The sequence below is a fragment of the Calonectris borealis genome, chromosome 2 (assembly GCF_964195595.1).
Source record: "Calonectris borealis chromosome 2, bCalBor7.hap1.2, whole genome shotgun sequence".
NCBI classification, from domain to species: domain Eukaryota; kingdom Metazoa; phylum Chordata; class Aves; order Procellariiformes; family Procellariidae; genus Calonectris; species Calonectris borealis.
The window spans coordinates 101,388,221-101,410,506 of NC_134313.1; the positions used below are offsets into that span (position 1 = coordinate 101,388,221).

A 22,286-nucleotide genomic window follows, 5' to 3' on the forward strand; every position below is an offset into this window, starting at 1 on the left:
ACATTTTAAAATTAAATGGAAAAAGCAGTAGCTTTTAATGTAACAGTTAAACTCTTTCTTTCCCAGGAAAATTAGTGTATTTAAGACAGCGGTAATAGTGCGTTAAATTCTTGCTTTTGGGCAATAACACAGTAATTACGGTAAAAAAGTGCCTTGAAACTTGTCACTGCTTGAGTAAAAATGCCCAAGGCAATGCTAAACTAACACAGGTTCATTCTGATCTGGTTTTCTTAAACTGTGAATTATACTCTTACATATTTTAATACATGTTGGAACAAAGCCATTCAACTCTGCAACTTTGCATTCTTCCTTGAGCAGATGATGAGACAAACACATGAGCCTGGGGACAGGGTGTATAAATGAATCACAAAAGGTATATGCTTAATTAAAGAGCGCTGCTGTCACTTTTTCCAGATAAAATTCATATAGCCCTCATCTGAGTCAAGTATGAATCAGGGTCCCTACTCCAATGTAAAGAAACACATGGTGTTCAGCACAGAACAGCTGGAAGAGCCATATCGAGCTGCTTCTGACGAGGTCTATCATTTGAACTGACTTGTGACAAGCACACCAAGAGAAGAGGCCAAGGAAACAACAGTCATTCTTACAAGGTTAAGCTTTGCAACCTGCGTATGCCAACATCTTACTTGTTTATGTTGCTGCCTTCCTTCAGACGTTCTCCTGCAGCTCCCGTTTTGGAAACTCTCTCGCTCCCAGCCAAATCCACCAGACTGACCTTGCTGACCTTTTCTCCAGAATTCTGCGCAGGTGTGACATGGAAGAACAACAGCTAAGAAACACCGGCCCAAAATGCTAACCCGTCTTACACTGGCACAATGAAACACTGTTCTTCGTAATAATGTGGGTTAAAGTACCAAATTCAAGATATGAGAGAAAAAGGAATTGTCAGAGTTTTTATAGCTCTTTGAGAGTCGCTCATATATTTTATAGTAAAGGGCTGAAGCACTAATGAACCAGAATCAGCTGTGTGGTAATATCAATAACCTTACTGGCAGAGTAGCCCATTAAAACATACCAACTTCAGCAACAGTTAAGACCTAAGACAGGTTTCATGGTGGCAATATAATCTTAAAAAGATCCAACTGTTTGCTTTAACTGGTGTTCTTTCTCAGTCTTCCAGGGTTCTCTCAATCTTACAGTCTTGCCAATATTACTTTGATTACTAGACCCCATGGCATTAAAGGTAGAAGCACAGCTAAACAGATAATGTATGTGGAAGAGGAGGGAAGAAGAAGAATTCACCACAACCTCATAAATTAATCAACAGAAATACATACACCAGAATGCAGGTCATAAAGTGTCTGAGTCACTATAATATTGAACACAGCATGAGAGCGGCTGCTTTCTTCATTCATGTTGGTTGCAGCAACTGTTCGTGATTTGTTTCCCTCTGACATCAGTGACTCAATATCCTAAAGCAAGAAGAGTAAAAAATGATGCTAGGATAAAACCAAGTATTGTGCTTGCTGAACAAAATCTCCATCCAGATGGAAGGGTGTGTACATGTAGGAGAGAGGAAGAAGGGAACGTAGAAGTAATGAGAAAATTCTTTGAACATTTTGAGATTTATTGGTACAGAGGGTATATAATTTCACAGAACAATGTTAAATCACAACCCTGTTTTAAGTGCTGCGCTTAAAAGCCCAGCAACTACATTCAATGCACCTTCTTTTCATCTGCTGCTGAAGTATGTTGGCAAAATCCACATTACAAATCATATTGTTTAATGCCAGTAATCAGGCCAGCACAGATCTACTTACACAAGTGAACACAATGCATCTTTTTACTGAATTGCACTAATACTATCTTCATTTAATTGGCTCAAGGGTTTACGTCACTTGGAGCCTGTACCTTCCCACATATGTAAAAACAAAGACAACTATGCCGAGTCTTATATATGTGCTTGCTGAGTCTTCCAAGACAGTTTCATAAAAGTCATCAGCCAAAAACTAGGTATGAATAAAATTTCCCAGAATTTGAACAAAGAAGGTGTGCTTTCAAAGTAGGCAATTAACCATAAAAGCTGCAAAAGCAGTTTTTGTAACCCTATAATATGCACAGATGCTTCAGAAAAAATAAAAATCCCCATAAAAAAGCAAAATAGTTCCCACGTACTACACAAAGAATGAATATTTTTTAAAAACCAACATTTTCAAATCAGCTTCCTCATAAAAAGAAAGGCCTATGGAATTCATACAGCTGCACCGCTTTAATTATTTCCATTGTAGCTATAGTAGTTCATTGGCTTCTACAATACTTATTTATTTGAATATGTTTTGGTAACTCAAGTGGGCTCAGATGCTCTCATGATTTAAATTATGAATTACATAAGCCATGTTGTAGCTCCTCATGCTATATACCTGTGTAAAATAAGAGGTCGTATTCAACAACAAAATCAAAGGAATTCATGCTGGAAGACTAATACTTTTATTTTGGAAGCCTCGTATTTCCTGTGTCAAGGAAACATTGTGTTCTTGGTGTATACTATATGCATTGAAAACTGCAAAATAAAGAGATACCACTATTACATTTTTAACCAACATAAAGCCAAATCCAATGCTTTTACGTGAAATAAATACTCCTGAAGCATTAGAGAAGATCTTTTGATTGCCAGAGACCATAAACACTCAAGAATCAAAATGTTTGGATAGACACTAGTTTATCTCTTATAAGATTTCTACTGCTTATGTACATAGGTGTTATTTATAAACTTATCATTGGTTTAGATTTACCTCAAAGTTCGTAACAGCCAGCTGAGACAGGCCATCTACATACGGTCCCAACACTTTGTGCTCTCGAACCTTAAGGGACTGCCGACTCCTATGGAATAAAGTAGACTTCATGCACAATCCACTAGTGTGAACTTTATTGAAAAACAAAAATTGTAGTATGAAATGATAAGAATCTTCCATATAGCAGAAGTCAATTTACGTCTTTTAATTGTAACAGAAGGAAAAAAGTCTTCCAGAATTCTTTTTAACTCAAATTAACAATAAAGACTCAAACCGGTTTTAATCTATATACATGAATTATTTTTAATGCATCCTCCTACCCCAGTATTTGTGGCTGGAACAAAACCTGAAATGCCTTATTTGGCAGAAAGAATGACGAGAAAAAAGGAAACCAAAAAACCTCCCCCATCCCCCCAGCAATTTGCTAAAGCTTCAATTCTTCTTGCATTTTCTATACTTTATTGACATATCAAGTCTCAAATCTACCATTTTAACTAACTTTCTTACTTCTTCACCTAGTGCAATTATGTTCAAGAATCAAAATATACACCACATACATCAACGCTCAGCTGAAACAAACCTACCAGACTACCTCTTGTCTAGACATCTCCAAGCCTGAGAGCCTAACCAGTATTTTTGTGTAGACAAAATGGAAGAAAGAGTGCCATGAGTATATTCTGAGGTGTTACCCTTCCACATTCAAGAAGTTCAACATCTAAACCTGGAGAACCAAGTTGTAAATAAACTTCAAACTCATTCTAGCTGATGAAAATTCTTACCTGAATACAGTCTGGATCATATAGCAAAAATACCCCAGAATTTACTTGTACATAGTCTTGCTTTCTGGTGGTAAACTACTTCATACAGTATTTGTTTGCATCATTATGATGGTATCCTAAGATTTAAACTGATCCACGCCAGTTACTACTTCATGTACAAGCTTTACATGGATATTCTCTTCCTTCTGGTGTTTGGTATCTAATCCTTTCTAAGGAAGTTCTAAAACATACATTCTGAAAAAACCTTCTCAAGGACCTCCAAAAGCGGTTTCTACTTTTATAGCTTCAGACAAAAATAAGGAAGGCTGTGGAGGAAAGTGAAGCTACTCACCCTTTTGGGTCAAGCAGATCTCTGACTTTCTCATTGTAGATTTCCATATAGGACACTTCGACTTTAAAAGTATGAAATTCATTTTCTTCCACAGAGATTCTCTGAAATAAAGCACAACAGAGCCGTGGGATCAGACCCAGCTGCTCTGCATTGCCCATCATTGAAAAGGATTTTCCTGAACCTAAAGGAAAAAATGAGAAGAAAATGCTTTAGAACGTAGTTTCTGAGCTACTTATTTGTTCATGAAGCACGTTTTAATTATCGTTTTATTCCTCCAGAAGCACGTATCAGAACAACATGACATGCTATTCCAGACAAGACAGCTTACTCTTTGGACTACAGGGGACAGGTAAACAAAAAGAGAAATTATCTTAAAGGTTTCTTTCAGCAGAGCCATTACTTGGGACCCCTTTGAACACACTTAAACACAAAAAACTGAATGAGCCTTTGGTATGAACTAGTCCTTTCAGGCTTTGAAAGCAGCCCCAACAGGTAGTAACTAGGAACATATTTACACAGCAGCTTTAAGAACTTTACATTGTCACTGGCTGTGCTAAATGTTTGACATTTAACATTATGATATTTCAAAATACATTTTTTAAATGTTATCTAGATTAATATTTATGTTTTGTTCTTCCCACTTCCCATATGCACAAAAGTGTTCTTCCCCTTTAGCACAGGAGACTCACCTGTCTGTCCATAGGCAAAAATACAAGCGTTATATCCCTGAAAGGCCTTTTCAAGAATTCCTTCTCCAAGGCACTTGAACACCACTTCTTGACCTAGAAAATAATTATTTTTAAGCTTATTTTAAATTGAATAACAGACTAAAATTTAATAAAAACAAGGAAAAAAAAGTTTGCAAATTATTTTTTACTATTGAGTGCATTGATGAACAAACAAATGATTTCATGTACAACTGAGTGACAAGTTCAAAACTGTTGCCTGAAACTAGTATAACAGCTACCTCTGTATTTAAATATACTGCTGATTTTCCTGTGAAGGAAGCAGTTCTTCGAAAGGTGTCATATAAGTTGAATGCTTAAAAAATAACATAGATGTCTAAATTTTGTATTATTTAAGTGTAAATTTTGCCATTAATATATATTCTTTAATCACAAACTATACCCAAAACAGTTCTGTAACAGAATTGCAATGAAACCCATTAGTGAGCTAGGATATTAGATGTACAACAAATATCATGCTAGAAATAGTAGTAGTTGTTCTCTTGGGAACAGGCCTCAAGTTTCACCATAAGCTATTATGATTCACCCCATGGCAAGGTGATGCTGGAACCGAGATAAAAGCATTCCAATGACACTCGGGCAGGAAATGCATATTAGGAGGCTGCGAGACTTCAACAGAGCTGTATGAGGATATATTCTGTCAAATCCATAGGTTGAAACATCAACTGTGGAATTTCATAGTCTGAAAATTGTCTCCCTGTGCCAGGCAGATTTTAGATGCGCTTCAATCTTTTAGGTGTAGAAGATGAAAATGGGTATAGTGGGTGGGTTTTTTTAATAGGAAAGCCCAGAATTTGTACACCACAAAGAGGGTCAATGGGTTGTCTGCTTTGAGTTCTGATCAGAGAATTACACCAGCTGTGTGTATATCCAAAACAAGCAGAGCTGAGCTAAGGATAGTATTTATACACCTTCTGGTGGTTGATTTTAAACTTACATTCACTGCCTGGTGACTTTCTGAAGAGCTGTGAGCAGCTGCATCTCTCATTTAAGTAACTTAGTTTCAGCAGTTATCAGTTATAAGACATTACTTTGTACAGTGGATGCAATAGTGACTTCCATAGTTCTCAAAATATAACATACTGGCATAAAAAAAAAAAATCTAGCTATGCATTTATACACTGCATGAGAATATTTACACTCCATGATCCTTGAGTACTTCGTAGTCCAGAAAATTCCTGCAGAATGATTGTGGAATGATTTACAGGCATGTAAACAGGACTAAAAAGTACTACATTACTTTTATTTTCTTTTAACTTTAACCTAATTTCTCTTCTGCTGTAAAGGAAAAACTAGTGCAGCAATGCCCTATCAAATGGTCTTCGTGTATCTTGAATTCTAACCAGTTGAATTGAACCAGTTGAATTTCTAAAATTCCAAAGTGGTACTGCTCCTTTGATTAACACAGTTCAGAACTGCTGAATACAGGAATTAAAACCAGAGGAGAATCTGCTGTACTCCTTCCCCATGCACATTCATTCAATTCTCATTCGACTTAGGATCATTTGGTCATTTTATGATATCTACGTTGAGAAAGCGCTGTTCAACAACATGGAAATAGCTATAGAGAATGTTAAACTACTGAAGAATGAATGAAGAAAATATATCTGTGGAAGATTTTAATAAGAATGTACAATACACAAAAATTTGCTTTCCAACCAGCTTCTGAGGGCCCATTTTGAAGTTACCAAGTATCAAAGAGGCAGGGAGCCACTTAACTATCTTGCTGAGCAAGAATGCAAAATCAAGCAAAGATTGAAGCCGAGTATAATTATTAAGAGAAAAAAGCATATATATTCCACAATGATTGTGAGTGGAGAATAAAACCTTTTGTCAGAGAAGGAAAAAACTTTTATTACCCACTTCTGACCAGCAATAAAACAGTAATCTCCTCCATGTTTCCCACAAAAAAAGAGATAATCAAAATGTTATAAAACGGTGCACAGTCACGATAACCATAAGATGACCTACAGAATCTCTTACTGCTAAATACCAGGAAAGGAACCCAGTTCGAATCTCACAGGCAAAGCTGGATTTTTTTTTTTCCCAGAAGGGATTTAATTTTCAAATGGTCAACACTAAAACTGAAAGCCAATCAGACACTGATACATAATTCTAAAATAGTGGTTTTATTACAGTTTTTAAGAGCTCAGCAATACAAACATAAACAAATGGGTCATTAAAGAGCGATGTTTATAGTAACCAGTCAAATTATCATGGAAGAAAATAAAATTTGTTTTTAAGTGCACTCATAGAAAAGAACACAAGATATTAAACTTCAATTATGGGTATTTTATTCATTTGCTAAGTAATGCACTGTTGAGGGTAGCAGCATATCAACCATGAGATTTTGATATTTTTCATTAAGCAACCTTACTGCTTCCCACATGAATCTTATTAGTGGCTTTGCAAACTGATTACAAAATCTGTATTATACAGAATTATGTCTACGTGCACTTACGGTCAAAAGAAATAATGCGGTTCCATTGTCTACATTACTGCATTTTTGTTTTGCTGAATAAATGTATACTGCCTGCAATTAATACTTTTGCTTATTTACAGGACTTTTCTTCTACAGATACCTAGTGTTTAAAGAGGTAAGGAGGGGTTTTAACTCAATTCTAACAATTTACAGAAAAAGGGAGAAATACAGGGGGGAAAAAAAAAAAAAATGTATTTAGTTAACAGAAAGATTTCCCCTACACCAAGCTTTATTGTCTTTAAGACAGGGATTCCCAAACTTCCAGCTGGCTAAGACCATATAGCCTCTTACAGAGGCAACTAAAGGCCAGACGCTGAAACACCCGTCCCTTCTCCCATCTTCTCCTCAGAACATGGGCAGGCCTTAGGTGACTGACGGACATGCAGTCAGTCAATCTGGGGAAAGCATACCCAAGGCCATCAGGGAGCCCAGGATGAGCATACGAGCTGCTAATTCTCACAGGCCAGGATCTCCTGTCTGTTCATCCCTTCCAGGAAAAAGGAGCAAAGTGTGGCGAATTTTTCTTGCAGACCACAGTCTAAATAAAACTTGTTTCCTTTACCTTAAGGAGCAAGACTGTTAACCTGGAATCACGCAGTGAGAAAGATTATCAGGCAACGTTGCTGGATGCTCTATAACTCTAGTTACAGCGCATGTGGCAGCGCTCCTAATGCTGCAAGGTGGGAACCCTGTTAACCCAGTGTTAGGGACGCTCTGCTCATCGAAACCTGAGAAGCACTGGTGGATGCCCACTCGGTTCTGGAGACGTACTGGAAAGCAATGTCAAGACAATATGGAAACCTTTTCCACTTTCACCGGACAGCTGTAACTGTATTCATACTTCAAGACATTATCTGTGCATTTCGACAAGCGCAACTGCAAGCCTGATGCCAACAGCAGAAACATCTAAGAAAGACCAAATGAATAAGTCTCAATCCCTCTGAAGGCCACTTCCAGCAGGAGACTAACCCAAGAATCTTTCCATCAGCTTTTAGGACTGAATATTTTCACATGTTCAGCACTCTAACATGCTCTGACGTTCTTCCGTGAATACATAAACCGAGATAATTAACATTTCTTTTTTAGCAATAACCATACTAAAGATACTGAAGATTTCAGCATTCAAAATGGTATCTATGACTTACCTGAAAGCTAAAAACAAATCCATCCTCCTCTCAGATTTACATTTTTAATCTACGTATACTCCTGGAACTTTCAAATGCCATGCTTGTGCTATTACCATGCATCAAGGGCGTTTAGAATGGCACTTTGAAGTTAAAAAGTTTTTTCACATGTTCTCTACCTACTGAAATGGCTGGGTATTTCAATGGCAAAAATATAAAACAAAATAAAGGTAGCAAAGTATTGAAGTGCATGTTAATAGTGGCTATTAAATTATTAACAATTCTAAAATAAAACCTTCACATTATCTACGCACAGAGCTGCATGTGAAAATCTTAGTTGGAATCTCTGAGCCAGCATAAATTACTAGAACATTTAAATTCGGAAAGATAATTAAAAAGTCCCTGAAAATAGAAAGATAAATACATATCCTGACATGCAAGAATACAACACACATCATTTTCAGAATGAGATATTTAAGTATTCTCTCTTATATCTTTATGCTCTTTCCCCTTCTCTTCCACCAAATCATCCCCTTACAGTTTCTGAAGCCCCAATCGGGAGATCCGATTTGACAGTGTTCCCAGGGAAACCTACACGTTGCAGAGGAACCCTAGGACGTGTTCTCACACTCTGCAAAATAAAGCTATTTACAAATAAAGTTTAAACATTCTCAAGTTCGCTATGCTGGTGACAACAGACAGAAGAGAAGAGAGGGAAGAAAAGGGAGGGGAGGAAAAAGGGCCACACCCTTTCCAACAAAACTCCCTTTTAAAAAGGCAGTTAACAGTTATTGTCCTTCCTAAGATCTGCTCATTTAGTGACAAACACATTCAAGATGTACTGTAACAAAAATTAGTTTCAGTGTCTGGTTTTTAGATGTCTAGAATTTCTAGTTCACAACAACTCGTCGAACTGAAATAGGATAACTGTCTCATATTAGCACAGATTCATTCAGCCAGGTCATGACTCAACGTTCCGACACATTGCTTCTGTTACTGAACCCCCCCCTTACACGGCAAAAATGGCTAGAACCAAATAACAACTTGTTACGTACAACGCTGAAAAGTCAAGTTTCTTTATGGCTTAATTTCTAACCCAGAACATTTTAATACGCAAATCTTGTCGGCAATAAATTGCAGTTGGTTCCATGTTCTAATAGTTAAAATAAAACTCGATCTGCAGAGATCAAGAATTATTAAAAGCTCTGCTAGGTAACGGTTTCAAAAGAATCTCTCTAAAATTGGAAAAAAGATGCCTATGGTTCACCTTAACAAGAACCTAAAAGCACAACAGCTAGCATCATCTGACTATTGCAGCCTAACACTACAGTATTGACAAAGCACTGGAGTCTTTAATGTTCAAAGCTTTAATCCACCAAAAGGTCTCAAATGCTTAAAATTAGATGCCGTAACGTCTACATTTGAAGTGTCTGACCCGTACTAAAATCATACTGAATAACTAAGTTTCCCCAAAAAAGTACAGGTCAGGTGTCAGCTGTGTGACACAAAAGTCCTACATACTATGTAGAGTCTCCTCTAAAAAAAAGAAAAAGTCAAGGGAACAGTAAGACAGGGATAGGCTTCTCCCACAAAACAGCTTAAATGGGTAGGCCTGAACTACAAACAGACAGACACTCCTGTCTGCTCAAAATCCACAACTTACAATCTTTCACGAGGGTAGAAGTGTATAGTTCTTTAAGCCACTTGCCCGACTTGTTTCCTTTTAAAACAACCGCTGGAAGAGCAGTAGTCAGCACATATCTACATTTCATATAAAATTATAGCTTAGCCCTAAGTCAGGTGTTTAGCCTCTCAGGACAACGCAGCCTGCAGAAACACAGATCTGAAATTTCAGGCCAAACGTGATGCAGCTTAGGGAGTTTAAGAAAAATCCACAGTCAGGTCAATACAGCGTGGGGTCCTTGGAATGGACCTGCCTAAGTGCTACTGTAATTATTTATACCATCTCTTGAATCCTTCCCAAACTGAAGGGTTTCCTTCCTTCCTCTTAAAAACCCACTTCACTGCACACTTCAATAAGCTCTTACTGTTGTCTAGGCTTGTAAAAAGAATTCTTTGTTCTCGTCTCTGAGAATTTCTCTGTGTCCTCCCCTTCACCAAAATGCCGAGCTGCTACTTGTGTCTGTGAGCTTTTCAAGGCAAGCAGGTGTGTCTTTACCCACAAACTGACTCTTGACCCATTCATGTCAACAAACAAATGGTAATTAGAAGCTATTTTGCATATTCTCAAAATACCTCTCCTATAGCCTACCAGGTAGAGTTCATCCCTTTTCCAGATCAAGGCAAACTCATTCTGTCCTATAACCAAATTCCCCTCCCTCCTCAAAAATCTATTTCATTGACCCATTTTGGTTTTTTTTTTTTTTCCTTCCAGATAAGAGGTTCATATACTCACCAAATACCCAACTATGTCTTTCAGAATTAAATAGTCAGAAAAAAGGCTGAGGAGCTAGCATGTGATGATCAGCACAAACCCAGAGGTTAGCAGCCCTTCCTTGCTTGGAACAATGTAGCCACAAATTGTTCGGAAACACACAGCCTCAGAATTTGGAGTAATCCTCTACCTGTTAACTGGTTGGATTAAAACAAAAACCACTAACATAAACACTTCATTTTCAGTTTTAAGAGCAATTCGGAGGGGGTTCTGCATTTTGCAATCTCTAAGCTCGGATGTCAAGTTACTAAGGAGTCTCCATCTCCTACAGTATCTGAAACCAAAGCACCACTTTCACAAAGATCTTGTGAAAGAGCTTACTCCTCTTCTGTGCTCCAGACTCCCTCCTGTCTTCATGAGAGATACAGTCCTGCAAGGACAGCTGCAAAGATGCCCTCTCTAGATGTTTTTCCTCACATGAAGGTAATCTTCACTATTTATGTTAGTGATATTTAGAACCCAATTTCCACTTCAGTGGAAAAAAAATGGCTAAAAAAGCAATTCTGCTACCAACAGCCTACTTCTGTACCATGATCATTTAAAAAAAAAAAAAGATAGTTTAGTGCTTTGTGCATATGGAGTTACTGAAATGTAAGTTAGAACCTAAATACACAGCATTAGGTCTTCACAGCAATCCCCTTGTTTTCAAATGCTGGAAAGAGAAGGTAACTTTCAAGCTGGAATAAGATCCCTTGTACTACCTGAATATGAGTTCAGAAAGAAAATTAGTACATACAAAATAAGCCTTAGCTTCAGTCAAAAGAAGGTTAAGATACACTAAACTCATTCTGTGAGGTAAGAGAAAAAGATGGCTAATCCCATTTCAGGGTCAGCTCTGCTCCCCCACAGCCTGAGAATTGTTACCAATTACCCACGCGATTAAGTTTATGCAAACAAGAATCGTGCTCTTGTGCAAACAATATTAGTAAGTGCTGGTAATACTGAAGATCAATCAGCAAAGTGAAAAATAAAACCAGCCCATAATCATGTGTGATAGCTTTAAGGATCCTGTAACAAAGGTGCATTTCCAGGAGAGCACAAACTTTGATTTTGTTGACATTAAAAAAAAAAAAACCCACAATATGAAAGAGTTATCCACCTAAGTTAACACGGAATTCAGATGTCTGTTGTCTGTGGCGCACATCATTCTGTGGGTTTTCCGATATCCCACGTCAATTGACAAAATCTTTAATATAGTAAGGTATAAAAACAATAGATCTAGTCAATATAATGCAAGATGAGCATGTTTTGGTTTTGCACAGAGAGCGATTACTGATAAGGTAGCCTAGTACTTGAGAATCTCTTGTTAAACCTTCCACTGTCACATCTTCCACTGTATTTTTGTGATGCAGATAAAAGGGTTTTTCAAGTAATTAAATCTGTCTCACGTATCTCTTTCATTTCAAGAATGTTACTTAAGCTTGAAGCTCATGTATTACTTATATTTACAAGCACTCTGGACTTGCCTTTCAAGATTTATACGTGTTTCCTTTTAATTGTGCAAGTAATCAATGCTCTTGCCAATGACGTTAAACTTACGCATCCACATACAGTTACTTCGCACAGGGAGTATTTAATACGTCTGTCAAGCTTCCAGATCAGCACCCCTTCTGTAGTCCAGCGTCTAACCAAGAAATTACAGTTTAGCTCAAAAACTCAGCCTGTCAGGTGGCTTGTTTGGAGTCTTAAGCTTGTTAATTCTGTAAGTCTCTGGTACAATCTCTGGACATAGACAACAGGTATATTTGCAAGGTGCCTAGAACAACAGAGGTTTGTTCCATGAAGCAAAGGAATTATTAAAAAACCCAACCAAAACCAGCTATGGTATTTTTTTGTTTAGCACAGTAATTTAGGCCAAGCTGTGAAAAAGACTTAAGGCACCTTAATACTACAAATATATAAAAACTGAAATCTTGCCATTTCGGCATTTGGTTTCTTGGCTCTAAAACAAGAAACGCTACTGTAGTACAGGATAGTATCAGTTCATGCACAAGCAACTGAACAAGCCAACAACCTAGTAACTTAGGCCTGAAACAGATTATTTTTTTTTTTTACTTTTATTTTGATATTCTGCCAAATTCATTATGTTCTAGAACATGAAGGCTGGAAGTTACAAAACTTCAAGACCATACCAAAAAAAAAAAAAAAATTCAGTGAAAGCACTGTTTTTTATATGCAAGTCTTGAAGCTTACATTCTTATCATATTTCTGAAAAAAACCCAAGGAAAACAGTTTTGTGGGGTTTTTTCCAGGCAGGAACATTTTCTGGAATGGGCAAAACACCACCTTATAGCTTTCCGGCCAGTAGGAAAATGCAAGAGATGCAGGCAGCAGCTTTCTAGAGTCCAGTCCAACAAGAGGTTCATCTGCATACCGATAATAAAACTTAAGTACTCAGGTAAGAAGAATTCAATGACAACTTCTGAAAGAGGCTAGAGAAATCTAGTTTTGACTCAAATGAAAAATAAATACACCTAGAAACCCACAGAATTCATCTGGAGATGGATTAAACTGAGACAGAAACAAGTTTAACTCGTTAGGGGTGTTTCTCTAGTTTATGAGACCCCACCTGGAATACTGTATTCAGCTCTGGGCCCCAACATAAGGAGGACATGGACCTGTTGGAGTGAGTCCAGACAAGGGCCACAAAGACGATCAGAGGGCTGGAGCACCTCTCCTATCAAGACAGGCTGAGAGAGTTTGGGTTGTTCAGTCCAGAGAAGAGAAGGCTCTGGGGAGACCTTATAACCTCCTGTACCTGAAGGGGGCCTACAAGAAAGCTGGAGAGGAACTTTTTACAAGGGCATGTAGTGATAGGACAAGGGTAATGGCTTTAAACTGAGAGAGATGAGATTTAGATTAGATGTAAGGAAGAAATTCTTCACTATGATGGTGGTGAGGCACTGGAACAGGTTGCCCAGAGAAGTTGTGGATGCCCCATCCCTGGAAGCGTTCAAGGCCAGGTTGGATGGGGCTTTGAGCAACCTGGTCTAGTAGAAGGTGTCCCTGCCCATGGCAGGGAGCTTGGAACGAGACGATCTTTAAGGTCCCTTCCAACCCAAACCACTCTATGACTCTATGATCGCTTCTCTACAAGTGGGTTAGCACCATGGTGCACCCAATAGGTGCAGCTCCCATCTGCACACTCGAGGCATATGGTATCATCACCTCCTTCCTTTAAAAGGAAACGGAGGCATGCAGGCACGCAAGGAGGTGCTGCGTGCTCCAATGGCTCTACCAGCCTGAACTATGCATGCTGGGCAGTGCACCTGTTCAGTGCAAACACAGTTACTGAAAGATGAACCGTCACAGAACTTTTTTCCTGAAGAAACCTATCTTTGCTCAGGCAAGTAAGAAATACAGCAGAATCTATGATCAAGTGCAACCTCTAAGATTTGGGATTTGATACAGGAGGCTACAGCAGATATATTTTAACACAAGTATATGACAGTTCATTTATTAGACCATTGATCTCAAACTTTGAGCTAGTTAACCCTATCGACCTTCAAGATTTCTTATGGGCCACAAAACTTCATAATATGAATATCTAAAATGAACGCTATTTTTTGTTCTCCTTTCCATGGACCACAGCCTTGAAATCCCAATGTTCAGAGCTGTCTCTATCAAAATAAGTCCTCTTATAAAGTATGAATATGCTAATACACAAATCTGGTTATGAGAAAACTAACAACTGGGATTACAATCTTGCCTGGATTATCCAGCTTTTGGGAGGAAGGAGTCACAAAGCTGATCCCTCAAAAACATTAGGGATCTGAACGATCAGACTATGAATGACTTGAAGGACCTGAATAACCACACCATCTGAGGCAAACATGCTTTATTCCTCTCCCGTGCACAGGAACGCAAAGCACTGAAAACACACACATTCATCACTAGCATTAGTCAGAAGTAATTTCTGATGCAGAACTGAAATCTCTTTTAAGTGACAGAAATAATCCTCACAAAAGACTCTTCCAGAGGATAAAAAAAGAACACTGTAGCTTAGATGCTTAAAAGCATCCCTCCTGAGCAGTGTACCAGGCACCTTAAAGCTTGCATTCCTTCTAAACCGAGGTGCTAAAACTCAGATAACTCAATCCCTGTAAAAATGAGAAGTCTGCCTCTCTGAAGAAGTCACTTGAGCATCACAGTACAAAATGCAAAAAACCTCTACAAAATGAAAGTCCAAGCTCTCATATGTTCTCAAATTATTTACACTGTCAACTGTATGGAAAACAGTTTACCTGCATATTTTGTGGTGTTTGATTCATCCATGGACCAGAAGCAGTGATCAAAGGCAAACACCTGTAGAAGCACATAAAAAGAAAAATTAGGAACTCTGGCTACAAGACATTTCTCTTAAAGCAGTACAAATCCATGACTTTCTAGTTGCAGTTAGGCTCTACTGTTTCTATGAATCCTAAATCAGAACTGTAAAAAGGCTTCATCAGCAGGAATACTTTTGGGAAATCTTGAGAGTTGCAGAACTGCAATACTTCTTTTCTATCTGTATTATACACAATACAAAAGAGCGCTTACTCTATCCCTTAATACAGACTTCAAAACACAGCCAAAACCTAATAATTAGCTCCACTCTTCTCCAGGCACTAACGCTGACAAAAGTTTCTGCCAACAGTAATGAAACAGCACCGGAAGGACTCAATATACAGAACTTGGCGTGATGACTATTTAGGAGACATCAATACAAGACGCACAAAAGTTTTACCATGGGTTGGACTTCTAATGCTCAAAGAAGAGCATTACTACTTACAAGCCTTAAGGAGCAAATAAATAGTATCAGATTACCTGCCTAAACTAAGAGTACAGTACTGGATCTCAGTTGAGGAAGCTCAAAAACTACAAATAGAAAATGTATCTCTATTAGACAAACAAGCTATCAGAGCCTGCTCTAATTAAAAGACTTAATATCACTTCAGTCAAGAGTTCCAGCTGGGTAGAAATCGAATGAGATTCAGTATTGTGCTCAGTGGGCTTGTGGACCTGGAACAGTGTCCTGTAAAACCACTTAACATGCTGGGATTTGATCCAAGTTACTTTTTCTGCACATCTGAGAACATCATGATACAGACATTTAACACTGTTGTTTTGACAGCTTTATATTGCCACAAACACAGCTTAAGCTACAGTGTATTTTCCACATTTTACCATGGTAAACTGACTGTGGATGAGTAAATGATATAGATTCTATCTATTTTTTTTTCTTTTGGGATCCCAAGAGGTGGGGAAAAAATCCAAACAACCTTCTTTATTAAAACTTTGCCTGGGCCAAGATTTTCTTTGCCTGGTCTTCCAACAGCTGATCTCCTTAGTGAGACAAATCATGCATCAATGTAAAACAAGAACCACACGCTTGATTAGCAGAAACACCAAATTCCCTGCGAGACAAACCCTGAAGTAAGGAAAAAGATGGATCATTTCCTTTTGGCTTTTGGGGATGAAGAACATCTTGGATTCCCTGCTATTGCAGAATTATTATGCAATCTAACCTACAGATATATTGTAACCTAATTCTTCCCAAAATGACTGTTGCTGCAAATATTTCAGAAGGATAAAACTAGGCAGCACAATAACCTCACCTCCTTCCCTTTCCCCCAACTTAATGCAAAACACATCAAATGGCCTGAGAGAAGACTCGATACTGAGACAACACTTAGTGCACAAGCGTGAAATGAGTTCAGGAATTCCCTTCTGAAGAGAAAACAAACAAAACCCCCCATAATAATAATCTGACAGGGAAGTCTGAGTCACTTACTGCAGCAGAAATCGAAAGACAACTTCATGAGTCAGGACATTCCCTGCTGTGACTGAGTCAAAGGCGTAGTTTTGCCACTGAACTGCAAGCAAAATGCAGCAGTTACCTCACCTTATCTTCTCCACATAAGTAGGGGGCATTTTAAATTACTTTTAAAATTACTTGCATTTGTTCATTGTGCTTCAAATCTAAGCATAACGAACTCTCTGTCATCATTAAGAACGCTGTAACCCTTTTCCTAATTTTACAACCCAAGAAATAGTGTTTTCTCACATTCCACTTCTACTAAAATTTTCCTTGTGGGACTTGGTAACAATACCTAATCTCTCTACAATCAAATGGCAAGCAGTTCAATTACAAGAGAAAATGCAATTGTAAGGATCCAAATCTCCCAGATGCCCATTCTTTCCCCTTGAAACTGAGTATTTTCTGCAGTGGATCACACAGCCCAGTTCAGAAAGGTTACCCAGCTACACATACTGATCTGTAATGACTTAAATGTCAATACAGCAGTACTGTAGGCCAATTTAATCTATTGTTCTACACATTTTCCCCTTTCTTAACATGGAAAATCATGACAGGATTATTCAATGACTCATAATTTAAACAATGATCTTGCAAAGAGACTTTAAAAACTAAAATATGTGCTTGAAGCCAAGTGTTTCTCGTACAAAAGCAGTTTTTATTTGGATTTCTTTTTTAAAAAGTAAAAAGTGGTCAAACTGATTTTTAAAAGCTCCAAAATGATTATGCAATAGGAAGAGAAAAATTCTGTCTTAAAACAAATGTAAATATAGCTTTTTAGTATGTTTTCATACTAATCATAAAAAGCCAGGACATGGACTTAGGCTATTTATAAAATCTGTTCTGGAAAACTGCCAAATCCTTCTAACAGAAGTAACAAGATTGCTTTTAAAAAAAAAAAAAAAAAAAGTCAGGCCAAAAAAGGTGGAAACTGCTGGGGCATGCACTATCTGCAAAACACGTAGAGCAACTGCAGTAAAACTCCTTTCTCCATTAAAACAGGTGGGCAAAACGATCGGTGGTGACGAAACAGGAACCTTGAGCATTCCCGGCAATGATAATTTAAGGAAGCGCCCAACCAAAGCAATTTTCAGGACAACTCAGACCTTTGGGAAAACAGATTCCAAATGCAAGAATTAACAGAGTAAGAAATAAGGCATACAAGAGCAAGAAACTTGGTCCCAATCAGTGAGGCTCTTCTGCACATACATAGCGAAAGCATTTTATCGAAATGCCTGTAGGACAGTGTCCTACCTGAAGAGTGATCCTCTTGACCATCTTTTCTGTACAAAGATGACTCGTTAGTTTATATTTTCCTGACCTCCAGTGCAGGAACTGCAGGACATGCAGTCCCAAGAAGCGTACGCAAGCATATTTGGGGTCAAGATACAGAACCTATGCTATGATGAAGGAGAAAAAAACCCTTTAAGTCTCATCTAAGGTGCTCCCTTCCTTCTCTCATCTTCACTGATTATTTTTTTCTTGAAAAGAAAAATGGTGGGTATTACTTTTTCTTTTGATAGGAGTATGCAGAATAATGATTTTTTTTTCGTATTAATTTTTTCTCCCCAAGATCCATTTCCCTGAAGAAGGTATTAAACACTCTGTAAATATGACTATCAAATTATCAGAAGTTCTGTTAATGCTAAAGCCTCAGATTCAACGGCCAATACTCAAACTGGGCATTACTGGGCACCTAAAATGCCTTTTTAGCTTTTTGAAGAACACTCAAAAGCAAAAATCTTTACCAACTTATATCAAAACTGTATCAACCAACTATATCAAAACTACCATTGAAACATATTTGAATAGAGAGATCTGTGACACACAAACAGAACTTTTTAAACTTCAAGCACCCTCTGGGAATTAGTTTTTAACTACATTTTGGAAAATCTATTCCATTTAGGTGTTTTAACATTAAAAGAAAAAAAGACAAATATTTTTTGTTTGAAACTCAAAGTTTAATATTGCTACCTGTATCTCCACTAAGATTTCCTGAACTTTCAGTTATTCTTCTAGGCATTTTGAGTAAGTCTCTGTGACTATAATGGACGAGTATTTCCACTTTCCTACTGCTCTGATGTCAATTCCATAGCCACTGTACCAGGAAGCTTAATGTATTTTCAGAAGGTAAGCAAAATGGGAAAACCACAAAAGACAGGTATACACCTGCTTCAAGCATCTACACAGGTTGTCATTCAACCACAAGCAGACATAGGTTCACACAGGTGTTGGCCAGTTCTCACAACCAGACCCAAAATTATTACGGGATTTTAAGTTACAGAGGGAACTAACAAACAAGCCTTAAAACTTTCTTATTTTTGCAAGATTCTGTACCTCATACTTCATCCTAGAATCTAAAAGAGAAAGCTAGATAAAAGGAAGCTGCCAAGAACCTGCCACACTAGGGTAGTAGCTTCTAAACCAAAAATTTTGAGTGGAACTAAGAGACCAACAGGGTGGGGTTTTTCCCAGCTCTATTATTCCAGTGTTTGACACTGCATAGTATTTTCAGTCTGAGCGGTATGACAGTTGGAAAAAAGTTTGGCCATCGCGTTTTAGACATCTAGAAATAGCCAAGTAACTGCCACAGCCACAAGTAATGGAACACAACTCACCAGGACAGCTCTTGCACAATTGGAAGTCCATAGTAAAAATATATATATGAGCTTGAGTATGTACTCATTGTGTATTCATTGTAAGAATTTTAACTCACAAACATTACAGCACAAACACATAAAAACGGAAAGTTAGGAGAAAGAATTAGCCAGGAAGCACTAGATCGTGGTATTACTCTACCCAGAGTCACCACAAGCGTGCACATTACCCTGGTAACAGAGTTACATAGACCATTTCTAGTTAGAGAGAATGATACTCGGAGTGTTAATAACTGTTAAAAGTTAAACACAAGACTTGTTCTGGTAACCACAAAGTTTAAGTAAATAAAAGATAAGGCACTTTGATTCAGATTTCTTCAGCAAACATCTACAGCAGTTTAAGACAGCTGAGGGTTAGTATTTTGCTAATGAGGCAGCTAGAAGTTATGGCTTCTACAGCAAAACAAACAGTGGTGCAGGTCCACACATCCACCACGTCAGTGAAAAATCTGAAGTTTTATCTCAAATTCACCTGTACCAGTGGCATAAAATGAGATTGCAGATTTTAAACTAGAAGGACCATTGTGCCTGACTGCCACACAGCAGTAACTTCTCACAGAATTAAGAAAAGACAGCCAAGGGGTATTCACATTTTGAACAGCCAAAACAATATTCTGCAGAACTCGTTTTTATTAAAGCCCCTAATCAATAGCTTGAAGAATTAATAATTTTAAGGGTTATTTTTTACGCATGCAAGTATACTTACGTGAACTACTTACAGGTAATGAGTACCATATCCAACATTAACTGCTTGCCAGATTAAGCCAAATGACATAATTAGTTCAGAAGAGAGCCTAATTTCACATTCATTATCAGTTGTTTTGAAGCCTAATCCTCAGTATAGACTAGATAGAGTCTGGGGTTTACAGCATTTAGCAATGCATTACCCAGACTGAACATAAGCCCTAACATATACTGTCTCTGCATCTATACAATATTGTAAATGCATAGTAACATATTTAATAGCCATTTCCATCTGACCGCCAATTAATCAGAGCTACCTGGTTGCTAAAAAGAAAAGCAAGGGAGAATTGAGGAAGGGAAATTTTCATTCACTAGGCACTGTTCCTACATCCCTGTTACAACTGCTGATGGAGGTAAGTGATAAAGGAGATACATTAGGAAATGGCAAACAGTCTACACCGATAAGCTTAGTGTAAATGGAAGCCATTAAAGAACTGAAAAAGAAAGTTCACACTGTGTGAAAAACACAAGACCTCCCACAGGCCTAAAGAAGTACGGACAGAAAATCTGAAGGCTGCCTAGGGCACAGCTCACAAATATCAGTTCAAAACAACCGTTCTACCTTTGTCACAGTTACACTAGAAGCCCAAGATTAGTAATATACTTAAGCGCGACACCTGTAGAAATAGCAAAACACCCTAATATCCTTATGTAACTTTCCTACCACAGCTTCTGAGCTACCAAGTTGAACTGGGATCATAATTCATCCACAGCTGATGATAAAATAGCTCATTAAAGTAAAGATAAAGAAACTTCCAATATTTATGAAATTTCCTATTTAAACAAATCCTAATTTGAAGATGATCAACTACGTGCAGTACCCTAAAAACTGTGTAAATCAGGAAACGTCCAAATCTCATATCGCATCTTTACAAACTCACAAAGCCTATTTCCACTGATGGTGAGAACCTTCTTCTGTCTCAAACTGATAAACATTTCACACAACATCTTAAGTTTCAGCATTATAGCTCAAGGATGTTAATTATACCATCTAATTATACCTAACAATAACGTGGCATATATGCACAAGCATGCAGCTGTTATGTTTTTGTCAAAGAAATGCGATGCCATAATTAAGCTTTTACAAAATGTCAAGAATAACTTTATCTGCCTATAATGGAACATAAATGATATACTACAGAAAACGAAGGCTCTTGTAAAAAGTTTTTGTGAAATTACAAAAACAAAAAAAAAGGGTTTTTGCCTTTTTAAAAAGTTCTTAACAATGATCAAACTTTTTTGTATTAGATATATTAACTGGGATTGATAGAAGAACTTAAGTGCTTTCCAAAAAACCAAGAAACTAAAAACCAGGTCCAGGAAAAAAATAAGTTAGTAGAGCACATAATTTTAAACTGTAATATCAGTGTTATTCATTTTCATTTGCTGTGATCTTAAATTACATATTTTTGTTTGTTTTTTCAAATATGATTATTTCAATTCACGTTAAAACAGCTTGTTCCATTCTTTCCTGACTATTGGGAATAATACGTATCACTGAGAAGATGTTTTCTTCTCAGACTTAAAAAATTAATCAAAACAATAAATACTTAGATTTTATATATATATGCACACGCACATATAGATATCCATATAAGGCAGATATATAGATCAATATCCATCCCAATTTCTATTCCCAGAAGGCCTACAGAATGCTCTCCTACACCTGCAGAAGTCACATCAGATTTGCATACACTATTTCTTGAAGATCTACAAATCAAAGAGAATAATGTAAAAGAAAACCTCATTCAGAGCTAACTACAGTTTTCTGCTGTAAAAAGTACCATCCAACAGAAACAGAAAGGATAAAATTATCATTAAATTGCTGAAGCATAATACCAATACAGAGTGCTTGTCAGCATATGCTGACAAGATGTCATTCACACAGTCCTTTTACCTTATCGCTACCAGCCCTGTACCGGTACTGTATTGGTCATCCCAGTAAGGCTCCTTCTCTATCCAACAGATACGTAACACTCATTCTCCCTCCCTGCATTACAAACAACACGAAGAATCTTTTCTAGGTAAATTCCAGTGCACTTTGGCCACTTTTACACAAATTATTAATTCCTAAAGATCGTCAATTACAAAAAGAACCGTTTGTTTCTTACTAGGTATATTTTGTCACCTTTTAAATACAATATTTTAAGTTTTAAGCAGAATTGTATGCAATGAAATGTTTTACACACAATACTTATTTACTCTTCCACATGTTTTTATGAATGCATTAAAATCATGGCTTGTCCTGGTCACAGCTTTAACAAGTCATGTGCCTTGCCTGCATGTCAGTTGGATTAAAATGTATTCTTCTGGAATTATGAAGTCTTCAACTTAGAAGTATGAGGAATAGATTTTTTTAAATGTATTTTCCTTTATCAAAGTTGTATTGATCACATAGTACGGGAACACGACCAATAT

General features: G+C 37.4%; 1 protein-coding gene across 1 annotated transcript in view; it reads right to left on the reverse strand.

The window, feature by feature from the left end:
• KIF13A (kinesin family member 13A) overlaps nt 1-22,286 on the reverse strand; it is a 118,233-nt gene that overhangs the window by 51,165 nt on the left and 44,782 nt on the right. Inside the window, exons 4-9 of the mRNA XM_075142791.1 lie at nt 14,915-14,975; nt 4,553-4,645; nt 3,864-4,044; nt 2,754-2,841; nt 1,299-1,433; nt 648-760 (exon numbers count right to left, since the gene is read on the reverse strand). Of these exons, the coding sequence (XP_074998892.1) occupies nt 648-760; nt 1,299-1,433; nt 2,754-2,841; nt 3,864-4,044; nt 4,553-4,645; nt 14,915-14,975 (671 nt within the window). The remainder of the gene's footprint in view (nt 1-647; nt 761-1,298; nt 1,434-2,753; nt 2,842-3,863; nt 4,045-4,552; nt 4,646-14,914; nt 14,976-22,286) is intronic.